The 14,242-nt window shown below is 35.3% G+C and overlaps 1 protein-coding gene across 4 annotated transcripts in view; it reads right to left on the reverse strand.

Annotated features, from left to right (window-relative positions):
- The window catches only part of CABCOCO1 (ciliary associated calcium binding coiled-coil 1), a 70,008-nt gene that overhangs the window by 37,033 nt on the left and 18,733 nt on the right, over positions 1-14,242 (reverse strand). For 3 of the 4 annotated variants that reach the window (XM_035544520.2, XM_035544527.2, XM_050712106.1), the window contains 2 exons: positions 8,121-8,290; positions 4,702-4,846 (listed from right to left, as the gene is read on the reverse strand). In XM_035544520.2, the coding sequence (XP_035400413.1) occupies positions 4,702-4,846; positions 8,121-8,290 (315 nt within the window). Of the gene's footprint in view, positions 1-4,701; positions 4,847-8,120; positions 8,291-11,215; positions 11,329-14,242 lie in introns of all 4 variants that reach the window. The other variant, XM_035544508.2, reaches the window with a different exon arrangement.

Below are 14,242 nucleotides of genomic sequence, written 5' to 3' on the forward strand. Positions count from 1 at the left end.
CATGCCCTTTCCAACATGAATTTCTCTATGGTCTATGGAAGTAACTGTTAGAACAATGTATGCAGTTATCTACTTAAAGCTAAGGACACTGCTACTACGTACTGGATGTCATGCTAATGCTATACTTACATATCTAAGCCTTCCACTGTTTCTGAGCCAGGAGATTAAGAAATTAATAATGTTGCCTTCAAAGCCACCTCTCAAAAGGTGTGCTTCTACATCCTTTGGTCTGTAAGGCAACTGCCAGTACAGAGACAGCACATATGGACACTGACAGTCCCCTGTCAGAAGATGTATGCCAACATTTTTAAGCTTATGTTTTAATTTGATTACTTTTAGAGAAGCTTCTTCCTGTTTTGCCAAGTGTCTCTTGAATAGAGTGCCTGGAATACCCTGGCTAGCTCAGAAGTACACATGAATTTCAGTTTTTACTTGGAGTATCAAGTATGATGCTTTCTTAGGAACCAAGCAGAGCTCATATACAATATTTTTGAGTTTTCCTATTTTTTGTTTTTCCTTTCAGAAGAACAAAGTCAATATCATGACAGGCATGGTACATATTAGAAAGATACGGACTTCAGAGTAAGACTTCTCTCCTGCAGTACTTTAATGATAATGCAAGTAGTTTAAAAAGTTATCACAGAATCCTGGTCAAGAATATTTCAACAGTGGAAGGGGTGGTGGAAGAGCAAGCCTAACATCTTAAAGCCAGAGATAATTGTTTTGCAGCATTTTTTAACTTCAAAGTAATTAAACATACTTTTTTAGGTGAGATTCTTCAGAAACATACTATAGAAATGTATGCTTTCACATTGAAAATGTGTTTACAGTACCATACGCCGCCACACAATGCATCATGGGTTGCTCTTTGACACATGGTGTCCCCCAAGACTCTCAGGGAGCCAGCCCCCCACAGCTGCCACCCCAGCTGGCTGCCCCACGCTGCTGGGACTCTTCTGTCCCACCACGGGCATGCACCCCGTGTAGCCAACAGTAGGGCTAACCAGCAAGCCATGTGCAAAGAGAGAAGTTGATGCACTGGGATGTAGGTGTCTGAAATACAATCTTGGCTATGACAGTTAATGAGGAAGCCAACGGTGGGAGTCTGTGTTCAGTACCCACCATTTTAGCTGAACATCCTTCTCCAAATCACCTTCATTTACACAGCACCGCTGGCCACTGCCACAGTACCACTGAGATTCCACGAAATACTGCAGACCAGGGACAATTTGCTCTCATGAAAGTGGTGCTGAAGTGGCAGCTAACATACAGCAGAGATTCTTCCAGCCTTAGAGAGCAGCTCAGAATTAGAAGAACACAAAGGCAGTACTGCCAGCCTCTCTTACATGACAATAATACATTTTCCAGCACAATTAGTCAAACGCACCTGTGACTCTTTCAAATACATTTGTACCCAAATGGCTGCAGACAGTTTTGCACATATGTACAGATGCATTTCCTAGTTTTGTGAGAAGTAGTATAGCAGCCTTATTGAACATTTGGCTCTGCAAGTAACTATAGAATAAAACTTTTATATGGCACATTTAATTCAGCCAATTACCATTTGTTAAAAAACAAATTTGATTACTTGCATAAGAAATTTGGCTACCATAAACTGTAAGTTCCATTCCCCCACACCCAAAGCACATATGTACTATAAATGAAATGGCAAATATTGTAGCATCTTAATTATCTATTTACTGCAATGTTTCACCAAAGAATTCCTGCCATGTTTCAGTGGAAAAATAGGAATTTGTTTATGAACTATGTTTAAACTGACTTCAGAACTTACGTGGAAATGACTCAGACAAATTCATGAAAATACGTGTCCTCTCTCACACACACACACAGACCTATTTTTGGTAATATTCTAACACGGATTATTTGAATAAAAAATATTTTATGAGCATCGCAGACATACAAGAAATTAGATACATATCTTTCAAACTGTATTGACAGAACCTAACATTTCAAACTTCTTTCTTTTCTTTATTCCAATGCCTTGGAAAGGAGCCAGATTGAGAGAAGCTGAAAATTAGTTATTTCCCTTAGATCTTCTAAATATGTTATGATATTCTTTACAGACTGTGTTCCATGTAGAGATAATTTACAGTATTTCCAAAAATATAAGTCATTACTTTTGGCATTTCTGAATTTATTTTTATTTTTCAAACAGAACTCTGTTTGACCTGTCACCCTTAATCCTATATCAATGAAAGAATTCGTCTATTAAATGCTCTTTAAATCAATTCATGTAGATTATACAGCATCAGTACTTATTTTAAAACTGGTATAGTTTTCTTCCACCATGCATTATATAAAATGCTTGTTGTGAACAATTAAGAGCCTGTGCCAATGTATTTAGCAATTACATAAAAATAATTTTTCTCATGCAAGTAAGATTTTTCAGAATAAAACCTCTTATGATGTCATATGAAAATATGAAGGTGATTAACAATGACATATTTTCCTAACTCCACTGCTTCCTGAAAGAAAATGTCAAGAGCTATGTTGATATGTGTTTGCTGCAGGAGACAGGATAAAAAGACGATAACTGTCAACTTCCACCAAACCTGAAGGTATCATTATAGCTGTTATACAGCTTGTGCCAATGTAGTTGAGCATTTGTCCCCATTTCCATTATGAATCCCATGGGTTTATAGCTCACCCATAAAAATGTGATCTGAACTAAAACATGTCATACTATCTCGAATAGAAAAAAAAAAATAAAGCTATAGGTCTATCATTTAAAATTAAACAAAAAAAAAGTGAAGAACAAGAAAAAATGTTGATCTAATACATAAATTTGAGTTGTAATAAAACTCAGCCTGTTCCTGAGTTCATAAAGTTCGGAATACAACCACATAAAAAGTATGCTGATTCAGTTCCGATTTAGAAAAAAATATTCACGTGAATGAAATAATGGATTGTATAAAGTGGATACACATGACACATTTTGTCATATATATGTGCATATATATATGTACATGTATATATCCATGATCTTGCATCAGTATGTACTTCTAGTAAGTTGACCGGTATGAAAATAGAACTACACGTCTGGCAGCCAGAACACCACTGCTGTGTTGAGGCATGATTGTATTCCTGCTGAGTTAATGGTTCAGTGGTAATAGGATGGAGCATCTAATCTCTTGGATGAAATTCTTGACACTGTGAAGGACTTACTTCATGGACAAGATCTCTTTCAATGGATAGTTCACACAAGAGCTACAGAGATCCTACTTGGAAAAAACATTCGTTCCAAATAAATATACAAAAGGCACAGACAGGAAAAGAGAAGTAGAAGTTGAGTGAGACATTTTAAATGCCAAGCTTCCTTTTAGTTTAGGGGAGTACTTGGCAGGACATTGGTTTGCCTTGACTACAGAAATTTGAGGTATAAAGAGATGTTCTCATTTCATATGGGAAGAACCTGAAGTTCTTTTTATTTTCCGTGAAACAGAACCAAACCAAACCAAACCAACATCATCATCATCATCAACAAAAAACACAGAGCAGGAGAAAGCCAAATCTTACAACTCAACTGTAAGAGAAATCACCTGTGATGGGTTTACATCCCCAGTAAGAATCTATCAGTGCCCTAAACCAGGAGACTGTCAGCCATCCTTGTATTTTTTGTCTGTTTTCAATAAAAACTTTAATGCATTCAAAAAACACTCTTAAAAAAAACTCTTTGCCATGTTAAAATTCTTCTAGCAAAAGAAGAGTCAGAAAATTCCCAACAATTCTACATACAGATCAGTGATGGACTTACTCACTTTTTATGACCATCCACCACAAAATCTCTCTCCCTAGCACTACCATTGAGGTCATGAAATGGACTCAATGGCTGAAGATATACTATAGTGTATAAACATATATTACAATCATTCCTTTTCCATTTTCCATCTTTTCTTGCCCATTCTGGCAATACAAGAACTTAAGGAACCATTCATCCATCAGGTACTGGAAGCAGTGGTGTAAGAGTATAGGCTGCTGTCCTAACTATGGCACTTCAATGAAGAAAGGTCTGTATATGTTACTAAGACTTTATATGGAGAGGAGTGATTAGCTACTGACACTTCATTTTTTTTCCAAGATACATAACTGAATTACTGCTGTTTGTATCTCTTTCTGTGTCTGTTTAAAAGCTGAGACCTGTCAGGAAACCTCTTCATGCAAATGCTGAACTTATGCTAACTTACAAATGCAACATTTTTATGACTCATACTTATTTACCATAGCCTTAATTCTGTAAAGTACAGAACTTTAAACCACTTAAGAAGTCCACTACAGCTGACAAGGTCACACAAATACTGAAAGTTACAAATGAGACTTAGGATTTTGTTCAACTGAATATAGAATTAGAAAGCTTTAAAAGCAAAACAAGAGTATTCTGTATACACCTCTCTCCTCTTTCCTTTAAATCACCCAAACCAAAACCCAGATAGAATCTTTTCAGAATAATCTTATGTCAAGATAAACTTCCCATCTAAATTCTGATTTTTCCAGGCTTTGACATCTGAGGTCAGATCTTTACCACTGCTTGAGTATTCTCTTTTTACTTTTTCAAGTTTGATATACGTAGCATGTTGGCATAGTAAGTACATACCCAATTAAACAATTTTAACTTATTTTATCAGCAGATTTCCTACCACATTAAATTATTTGAATAAGACATCATGTATCCTAGGGTAGTACCTGATATTCAAGTAATCAATGATTGCTTTGGCTTGCTCAATGCTGAAGACATCCATGTCACCACTTCTTTCCGAATCAGTTTCTCCTATTCCAGCCATTGCTTTTCCAAGTTCCTTTATGTTATCTCCTAAGGTCATATGTTTGTCTGCAATTAATTCCAAAGAACAAAAAGTAAATATAAACATAATAGGGGTGGTGTCCCCCCCCCCTTTTTTTAGGGCATTTTAATTATAAGACTTCTAGAAGCGGAAACAGTTATATTATGAGTCACATGGAAACTTAAAAAGCAACAGTGGCCAAACACTTTTGTCTGTTGCCATTATTCTTACCAATAAAATATGCATTAAAATTCCATCATAAAATCACTCATGAGCCCTAATAATGCAAGGACCACAATAATGGATGTTTAAGACACTACAGGTTGGTCTTTTATGTATGCAGACATAGCCACAGGCAGAATAGCATATAAATGCTAGATGCATAGTATGATTATCCTTAAAATGAATTTACTATTGCTTATGTATTGTAAATAGACTGTTCTTCTGACCATGTCCCTTGCAAGATAAATCAGAAATACATGAACAGATTTTAAAAATGGCAAGCAATTTTTAAGTACTTAGTCATAATTGATTAAACTTGAATATGCTTAATATTCTGCTTGCATAATCGTTTGCACCCCCCAAAATAAATAATGACTTTACAGTTTTAACTTTGAAAGCAAAACCAAATGCCAAAACAGTTTTGAACTAAAAATTTAAATTCCTTTTGTATACTGTCTTGACAAAAATCTGAAAATATATCAATGCTTGCTAAACCTTGCATTTAAAAAGAAAGGATCCATCTTTCTGATTTGTGTGCACTGTGTGCTATCACTAGAACCATGGTGGAGTTTAAAAAAAAAAAGTTACAAACACAATTTACTTGTTCTTTTTAAGTCTAAAAATCTAGAGAAGAAAATGGGGAAATATCCACCAGTGGTGAAATAGATTTATTTTCCTTATTGCTTTAATTCTCTACTGATCTGCTTCTTGGTTCTTTGTACAGAAAACAAATTTAAAAACTTCCAAGATTCTGGTCTTTATAGTTTTGCCCTTTAGTTGTACAGCAATCAAAACCCTGAAAATTTCACCTCAGTTTTCAGTAACAGAGGCAGCACAATATAAATAACCATAATAGGAAAAAAAAAAAAAAAAGAAATAAAAAAGAAATACAGAGAACGTGGGGGGAAATAGAAGAGAATCCATGGGAAATGAGAAAGAGTAACAAAACCAGAAATAACACAGTTAGTGGGGAAGTAAAGATAACAAGATCACGAGAAGTGACAATATTCAGGCCCAGGTCCTCTCTCCAGCTAGTCCAAATTTTCTTTCCTTTGTACAACTGATTTTCAGGCCCAACTGCCTGTCTCAGGATGGCTCTCACACTACATCTGTGAGGTAAGGAGCACTTTATGTTCAAAGTGTAGAATGTAGACCAAATCACACAAGTAGTTCCATCCTGGGTCCTCAGCTGGTTTCAGTCCCTATCGTGTTTCACTTTCTGTGCAAGGAATATTTATACAGGCAACAAAGATCCCTTGGCTCTCAAACTGTTTCTCCTCAACCACCCAGTCAAGAAAAGCCTGGAGTTTCTAAATCTCTGTTTTCCTCTCTCTTTTACCAGCCTTAAATGAATTTCCACTACCCTCGTTGTCTAAATCCATTCTTTCCGTTCCATGCTATTGTTGCTATTATGATCAAATTAGCTTACTTCTCCAGGCTGCTTGGGTACATTGTAGGGAAGGAAAAGGAAATGGTCATTAATATAGAAGACATTAGCATTTTATTGTTAGTTGAAATGTTTGCTCTTGGAACTTGCACCAGCTGAGAACAGTAACTATAAGGAAATTCATCTCAGCCCTGGGCTAGAGCATAATTTGTAAAATGGATTATTTGGGGAACTTAGCCATGAAAAAAATATAAGAAGTCCCCTGCATTTACAAACTGCATTTTCTTTCCCTGGAAGCCACGTGTCTTTGCCAAATATGAATGGATTTTCAGAGGACAGCAAAAAGCAAATTCACAACCCTTGCTTGCCAAATCTTAAGTCTTTACTTCAAAGCATAGGGGTATTAGAGCTGTTATTAAAAAAATAAAAAAATAAAAGCTCAAAATAATACATTTATTTCTTTGACAGCCTCTGTCTTGAAGCCCACTGAACTGTTCTAGTGGTAATTTTATATGTTAAAATTAATCTGAGGCAGACGCTGCCATGGAAAAATTTAGCTTAAAGAGTTAAAGCTTTGCCAGACTTTATGCAACCAAGATCACATTCCTGAAAAATATCAGTCAACTTTAATAACCAGTTGTGCTACCAGCCTGTCTAGTACACATGCATTACAGTCTCATAAAACTAATTTGTGTCATGTTTCCATTCTTCTCCATTGTTATATTAATATAGTTAGCATATGTTAAGATACTTTCTCATTGGAGACAGGAAGGACAACTGGAATTCCAATAACCATAAAGCACGTACATATTCTGTCAAAATTCCAAGTCAGAAAGGACCTTGATTTAAACTACAATGAAAGAGTATAATAATTATTATGAATTTGATTTTAAATATTCATCTTTACTTTGAATAGAACCACTGTGTCCTTTCACTTTTCCTCTGGGATAGACTCTTCTCAACATAATCACCTTCAAAGTGAATGTAAATTAAGAATTGTGATCTCTGAAAAGGGGGTTTTGAGAGGATACAGCTACAGTTACTTTTTTGGCTATTTTGTTCCCACCAGACCCAAGATGCATGCTTTTTAGCAAATCTCCTCATAGCCACCAGAGCTGAAGTCCTTTCATTGTTATTTTTCAACTTTGGCAGTGATGCCAGTTAACTTCCCTCATCAGTCTTTAATTAACCAATACATTTTGTGCCCCAAATGCAGAATTTGCTGTAGAGAAAGCTCCCTGAGAGCTAACCTCCAAGGACAAAATAAGTGTAATTCTCCTGGTATAATTCTACAGGATGTACCGAATATCTCAAACATCAGAGGAATGTGCCCAAGGCTATGGTGACTCAGTCACTGAGAGAGCTGAAACCAAAATTTAGATGTTCCTTGCTCTCACTCTACTGTAATGATTATTTATTTTACCGTACCAACGATGAGGTCTTTTCAGGACCTGGTCCTTTTGCAACATATACTGTACAAAGAAAGAATGAGGGATATTCTGCTAAACAGACTACAGTTCTCTCTAATCAAAGTTTAACATCTTTCAAGGAGAATTATTATCAGGCACAAGGTATAGCATGACAACATTCAAGAGGAAAATAAATCATTTTACAATCACTTGCAATTAAAAACCACTTTATTAAAATGACTGCAAAGCATTCTTGCCTTCCACTTCAGGTATTTTTATTTTATAATTTTTAATTATACTTACCACGGAGGTTCTCCAACAGGAAGTTTAATAGATCCATGAATCCTGAGAGCTGCACAAGACTGAAGTTCTTTTCTTTAGCCCACCAAAATCCGTCAGTATAATAATCTAGCAAAATAGCTTCCTTCAAAGATGTCTTTAATTGTTTAAAATTCAGAAATTCTTCCAGCTTTCTAAAAGAAACAGCAGAGTAAAATAGTGAAATTTTGAAAATAGAGGTTTCAAAGTTTAATTTAGTGATTGTACATCTATTAATATATTACACATATACATGTATATATTTCCCAGAAACTTAGCTACATCAATTTCTAGATATGAACACTGATGGTTAGAGGAAAAAATCAAATGAGAAAAGTAAGCAAGCACCTACAGGTTTCAACAGGCACTAATTAAATGTTAAGATATAATTAATGAAGTAAAGAGATTTACAAAAATCAAAGAGAAATGCAGGCAAAATTCCCAAAGAAATTCCCAAAGTGTTTGTTCAGGAAGGGGTTTGTTGGATGAAATGGGACAAGTCTCTATTTTTTTGAGATATGTTTACAATATTAAAAAAGATCTTGCTTTCCATTAGTGATTATTTTTCACATAGACTCTGAAAAAAAAATGCATTTGAAAAATTAGGTAAACAATATAAAATTACTAAAAACATCTAACATATTTAGAAATTTAAATTCCCCTTTCATAATGGTAAGAACATTTAGGAAGAATCTCATTTTTCTGGCACACTGGAAAATTTTCCACTTATTTTAACTTGACGTAATAATTATAGAAAAATACATTTCCTTCTAGGAGACTATGATGCTACTGACATATTTACATCTACTCTATCCAAACATGGAATTAATTATGTCTTTTATAAAAATTGTATGCATTTTTCCACATAAAGAGTTTATAGGGGATCAGGGCTAGGACTTCAGTTTGCAGTTCTGGTATAACTTCAACCACGTCTCAGGTAGTTAAGTTTTACATCAAAGCAATCCTTGGTTTCTTAGCTATACCTGACTACACAGGTGCCAGCTGTGATCACAGTTTTTCCTCCCCTGCAAGAGTGAAGTCTTTTTTTCCCCCCCCCCGTTTCTCATTCCTTCGTAATAATAGCATTAATATCAGACCTATTCAGAGGTAACTGTTAGTTTTTCAGGGTTTTCACCAAGCCAGTAGAGATACACTGCCAAGTAAGATGAGTTTTTTGTTTTTTATTTTTTTTAATTAAAGCCTCAATAGCTAACAAAGTAAAGCATATAATCCAATCAGTTTTGTTTAAAACATGTACTCCTTTGTTCTGCATGACAAATTTGTACGGCTGTACACATGCAACTCGGTTAAAAACACTTAACTATGTACTGAAATAGAAGTGGAATGTGGCCAGCTGAACTTTCCAAGGTTTAAAACAGTCCATATCCTCTCTTTCTGAAGCTTCTGCCAACTCTGTGTTTTCATAATCAGAGCTTCTCAGGGATTTAGATTTTCTGTGATGCTACTAACAATGCCAGAACTCATTTTTTCAATATTCTGCAAGGCTTCTCACTGACAACAGTATCTATAAATGATCAGGAAATTATGGGTGATTTAGATTTCTTAGTTAAATCGATTGTTGTTTCTTCCTTTATGGGAGGTGCGCAAGTCCTATGGAGATGGATGGCAGTACAGAACTCCAATATATACGGGAATGCAAGACATCAAAATTCTCATACTGAATTAGATCATCTATTCTGATTTTCTATCCTTAGCTGTGGCCTTCAAAATGCTCTTGTGTAGAGAAATGATGCTCTGCAGTAAACTAACAAAATTTCAATGCTGGTGCTAAACTGCTTAGAGTACATAAAATACCCTGCATCTACCCCCTTCAGTCAGATGCAGTATATACTTTATGATTAACTTGTGTGTGCGTATTTGTGTATATATATATATACACACACACATATATATAAATACATGTGAGCAGCTGAGACTAAGAAAAAACGTACGACCTTTCAATGCTTTCCTTTTTAATTTTAGCAAGAAATTTTCACAATAAATTGCATCATCGAGTACATTTTAGTCTCCTTTGAGTTGTATGCTTCAGTCTTCTCCAAAGTAAGAGGCTTATCACTCAAGAGAAAATAATAAATGAAAAAAATATATATACTATTATTTAAAGGGAAAAAAATATATTTTTCCAGTTTTCTTTAAATAAAAAATTTAAAAAGGAAAAATAAATCCCATCAGGTAAAGAAGTTTTTTTTTCCTCAAAACAAAGACAAATGAGATGAAGAGAATATTTCAAGAATAATATTTTAATCTCTCAAAAACTCTATGTATTCAGAAAGACAGGGTTAGTTCTGTTGTTGCCTTTTTTTTTTTTCCTTCTTCTTCTGTCTCCCCAAAACAGTTAAGAGCACCAGCCCTTTGGCTTTCAATTCTTTAAGAATCTGCCAGTGGAGAAAAGTGCTCCTAAATTATTTGGGCACTTCTGAAAATCCCATTCTAAAAATATAAGTCTAGAGTTTCAGGTTGAACTCCTGGCATCCTAAATTCATCTCCTATTAAGCAATAATAATGAGAGAGGGTGCTGCTAAAGGGAAGACAACAAGGGCTTACTTCAGAAGTCTTTGGCTGCCTCCTATTTCCCCAGTGCACCGTAATAGCTATCTACTTCTTAAGCTTTCCATCCCTTTCTGAACTGTTAAAACCCTTCTGATTTTACAGTAACTCATGGATCTGTAAAGAGTCCTAAATGTTTTAGCAAAAGAGTTACCAAGTGAGACATATGAAAAGGCTCAGCATTGGCCTGTGCTTATTTGCATCTTAGTATTTTATTTACAGAATATTTAGTAAGACTGTAAACCCAGAAACCCTATCGTTGTGAAATATTTACCAGGGGCAGGACGGAAGGAGTTGAAGAAAAATCAAAAGATATGGGCAACACACTAAAATAAAGCAGATACGAGATCAATGGCTTTCTTTATAACCTTCATGAAACATTAATTGTTCAATTAAATCATTTATGATTTAAAGTCTAATGTTGTAACTATCACAAAAGAAATCCATCAAATTGTCTATAAACTTTATTTCATGATAATATTGGTTCTAGCATTGTTATCATTGCTACTCACTTTTGAACTCCTTCTACATTTTGTTCTGACAAAGCAGTAATTTGGGAAAGAGAAAGAAATGTCTGATTAATAATCTTCTGTCCACCTACTGCATCCTGATCTTGGTCTTCTTCCTACACACACATAGATATATGAATATAATTTTTGTAAGTTGATTCAATTATGGCAGTAACTTATCTAAACAACATTTTGATTTTGAGGAAGTAGGTAAGAGATTAATTCAACAAATGCCAAAATGTAACACAGCTATAATTATAAGGCAGCAGCACAATACCCTAACACATTTTCACTAGGCAGATACATGGAAAATAGTATTTCTATCTTAAATTCATGTGGGAACATAGTGACATATTGTGTGCAGCATAAGATTAAATCAAGTTGTAAGTAAAAACAATAGAAATATAAAGGTGCAAAGAATCCATGAATCTAGATTTGACTAACATGATACCAGATTGCACAGTAACTAAATTTTAAAATCAGTTTCTGCTTAGGATATTATGAGCACACATACACATTACCACACTATTTGATCTCCACCCTGCCCTTTGGGAATTTACTGCTCCCTTAACCCAAGAAACCCCAACTTGTTTGCTGCAACACAAAGGTACATATAAAAGAATCCGACCCTACTGTTTCAGGGAAGGTCTGTGTATTTGCAATAATACACAAAAGGCAGTTCCTTTCAGGAAATACGATGGTGTACATGTTATGAAGGAATAACAAACTGAGCTTGAAAAGCTATGCAATCATCTTACAAAAAGTAAGAACATTTGATGATACTTTATTTAGTGTGTCCATTAAGAAAAAGCTATGAAATATATAAAACACTGGAAAAAAATAACTGTTTTACTTTAGAATATTTAGGCAATGAATTGAGGTGTCAAAGCACATTATAAAATCATTATCTGTAAAGTTACTCATAAATTACATTTGACATCTATCTATTGGACAATCTCTATGCTGTTAAAATGAGGTGTCGCTGATAATGGTTATCAGTAGTTAGTTCAGATGAGCCAATTATGTTCAGACGCAATCCCAGCAAAGGTCAAAACTATGTATAGCATCGTTTTATCAATTTTAACTGAGCCCTGCTGAGATCTGTGCATTATATAAAAGGGAAACTACCCAAAAGCATTTTACAAAGTTTTAAAAAGAAACTGATACGTAAAATAAATTTTCACCAAACCCTTGTACCCAAGCTGGGCTGTTAGAGTCTACATAGGTGGACAACTATGTAAATGAAAATCTATCTGGATCATTAAGCTCAAAGAACAGGGGGTAAGGGTTTGTACCCTACCTGAAAGTTGCTTAGAAATCTGAGTAAAACCCAACACTCATATCAAGTATATCTTTACATTCGTGGGGTTTTATAGAGGCACAGCAAGATGAAGTGCGTAGAATAACATTTCTAGCTCAGTTTGAAAAAGAAGTGGAAGATTTCATAACATAGATGAATTTAGACTGAACAGCATTGTTCTGGGCTAATTGATCATCAACTAAATCTAGCACTGGTCAAGGAGAGCCCCCAAATAAAGCTACACTACTCCCCCTGCTGCTGCCAAACTGCAAAATATACTTAAAACTAGGACAAGCTGAATTGCATCGAAGACTGATGAAACACGAATGAGGGCAACAAACATCACATTTAGTGGACAACTAGTTTTTTCTCTCTAATTACGTGCCAAAGTACTTTTACACATGCACTTTAGTATTAAAAATTACTGTTCCCAACTGCAAAGAAGTTAGCCTTAGATACACTGCCTTATCAGAACAACAGGAATGAAGTACTCGAAGGCTTTCTTCATACAGTTAGGACCATGGCATTAGTCTGCTTTTGGTTGTATTAGGAATACTTCATGCATAATTAAAAGCAATACCCCTACAGTCAGTAATAGTGCTATAATTGAAGCTGCATGCCCCAACTAGGAAAACATGAATGAGTAGCTCAACAAAGGAACATTATACAGTTATTGAGAGACCGTTTTGAATAATTAGGAAAAATATGAATGCTTTCCTGCAGTGACGAGCAGTGTTACAAATACATCAAAAAATGGATTTTTTAGAAGTAGTGAGAGCTGAACTCATAATATCAGTTATTCTTTAACTGATAGTGATGCTTTGGAAGTTGAATTAATACCAGCTCATCCCTTTCTCTCACAATGTCCAATACGTGGGATACTTTACTATGGCTTTTCGCACCATTATATAAATGGCATATGACTGGTCATTTGATAACACTTCACTGACCACAATGTTAACATTTCCCAAGAATCACCGTGATGGACTTTATCGGTATCTGATGAAGAAATTGGCACTGATATAGAAAGAAAAGCTTAAGGAAGTTTAGGGCATAGCACTTTTATTCTCATCAAGCTATCTTACAGTTTCTCATCTGTGGTTACTAGCCAGGTGTAGCACAGAAGGGACAAGGGGACTGGAAGATTGAGCAAGGAGGAAAACCTTCCCAATCCCTGCACTCTACTCCTCCACCATTCAAGACCACGGCGGGAGCCCCATGCAGAAGTACAGGTGCACCAAAAGCCTTTTTTTTTTTTCCTCCCGCTTCCTACATCTTGTGCTCTATGGAAAAAGTTAGTAGGCAAAAAGTTGAAAAATATGGTAAAAAAAACCACTGAATTTCCAGAATCTATCCAAACTAATTCCTCACCACTTCTTGAAAGGTATCAGGCCACATTCATCGTATCAGAAAAAGCTTGACCAAAAAGTCATTTTCTCCTGCCTACAGTATGTAGCTGGCTTACTACAGCATGAAGCTTTCTCACCTACCCGGTATTGACAGGCCCAGCACACTTAGCATGCTGATGCTAAGGCTCATCTCATTCACTGAATTACAAATAGCAAGAAGGACCTCTAGGAAAAATTGCTGAAGCCTTAGCTTGTATATTGTTATAATACAACACTATATACTATGTAAGATAACAAAAAATTGTTTAAAAATAACTCCAGGTGCTTTGCACTTGGTCTCCTATAATCTCTTTCAACACAATAAAAGATCCATTGGAATTA

The sequence above is a fragment of the Cygnus atratus genome, chromosome 7 (assembly GCF_013377495.2).
Source record: "Cygnus atratus isolate AKBS03 ecotype Queensland, Australia chromosome 7, CAtr_DNAZoo_HiC_assembly, whole genome shotgun sequence".
Classification (NCBI taxonomy): Eukaryota; Metazoa; Chordata; class Aves; order Anseriformes; family Anatidae; genus Cygnus; species Cygnus atratus.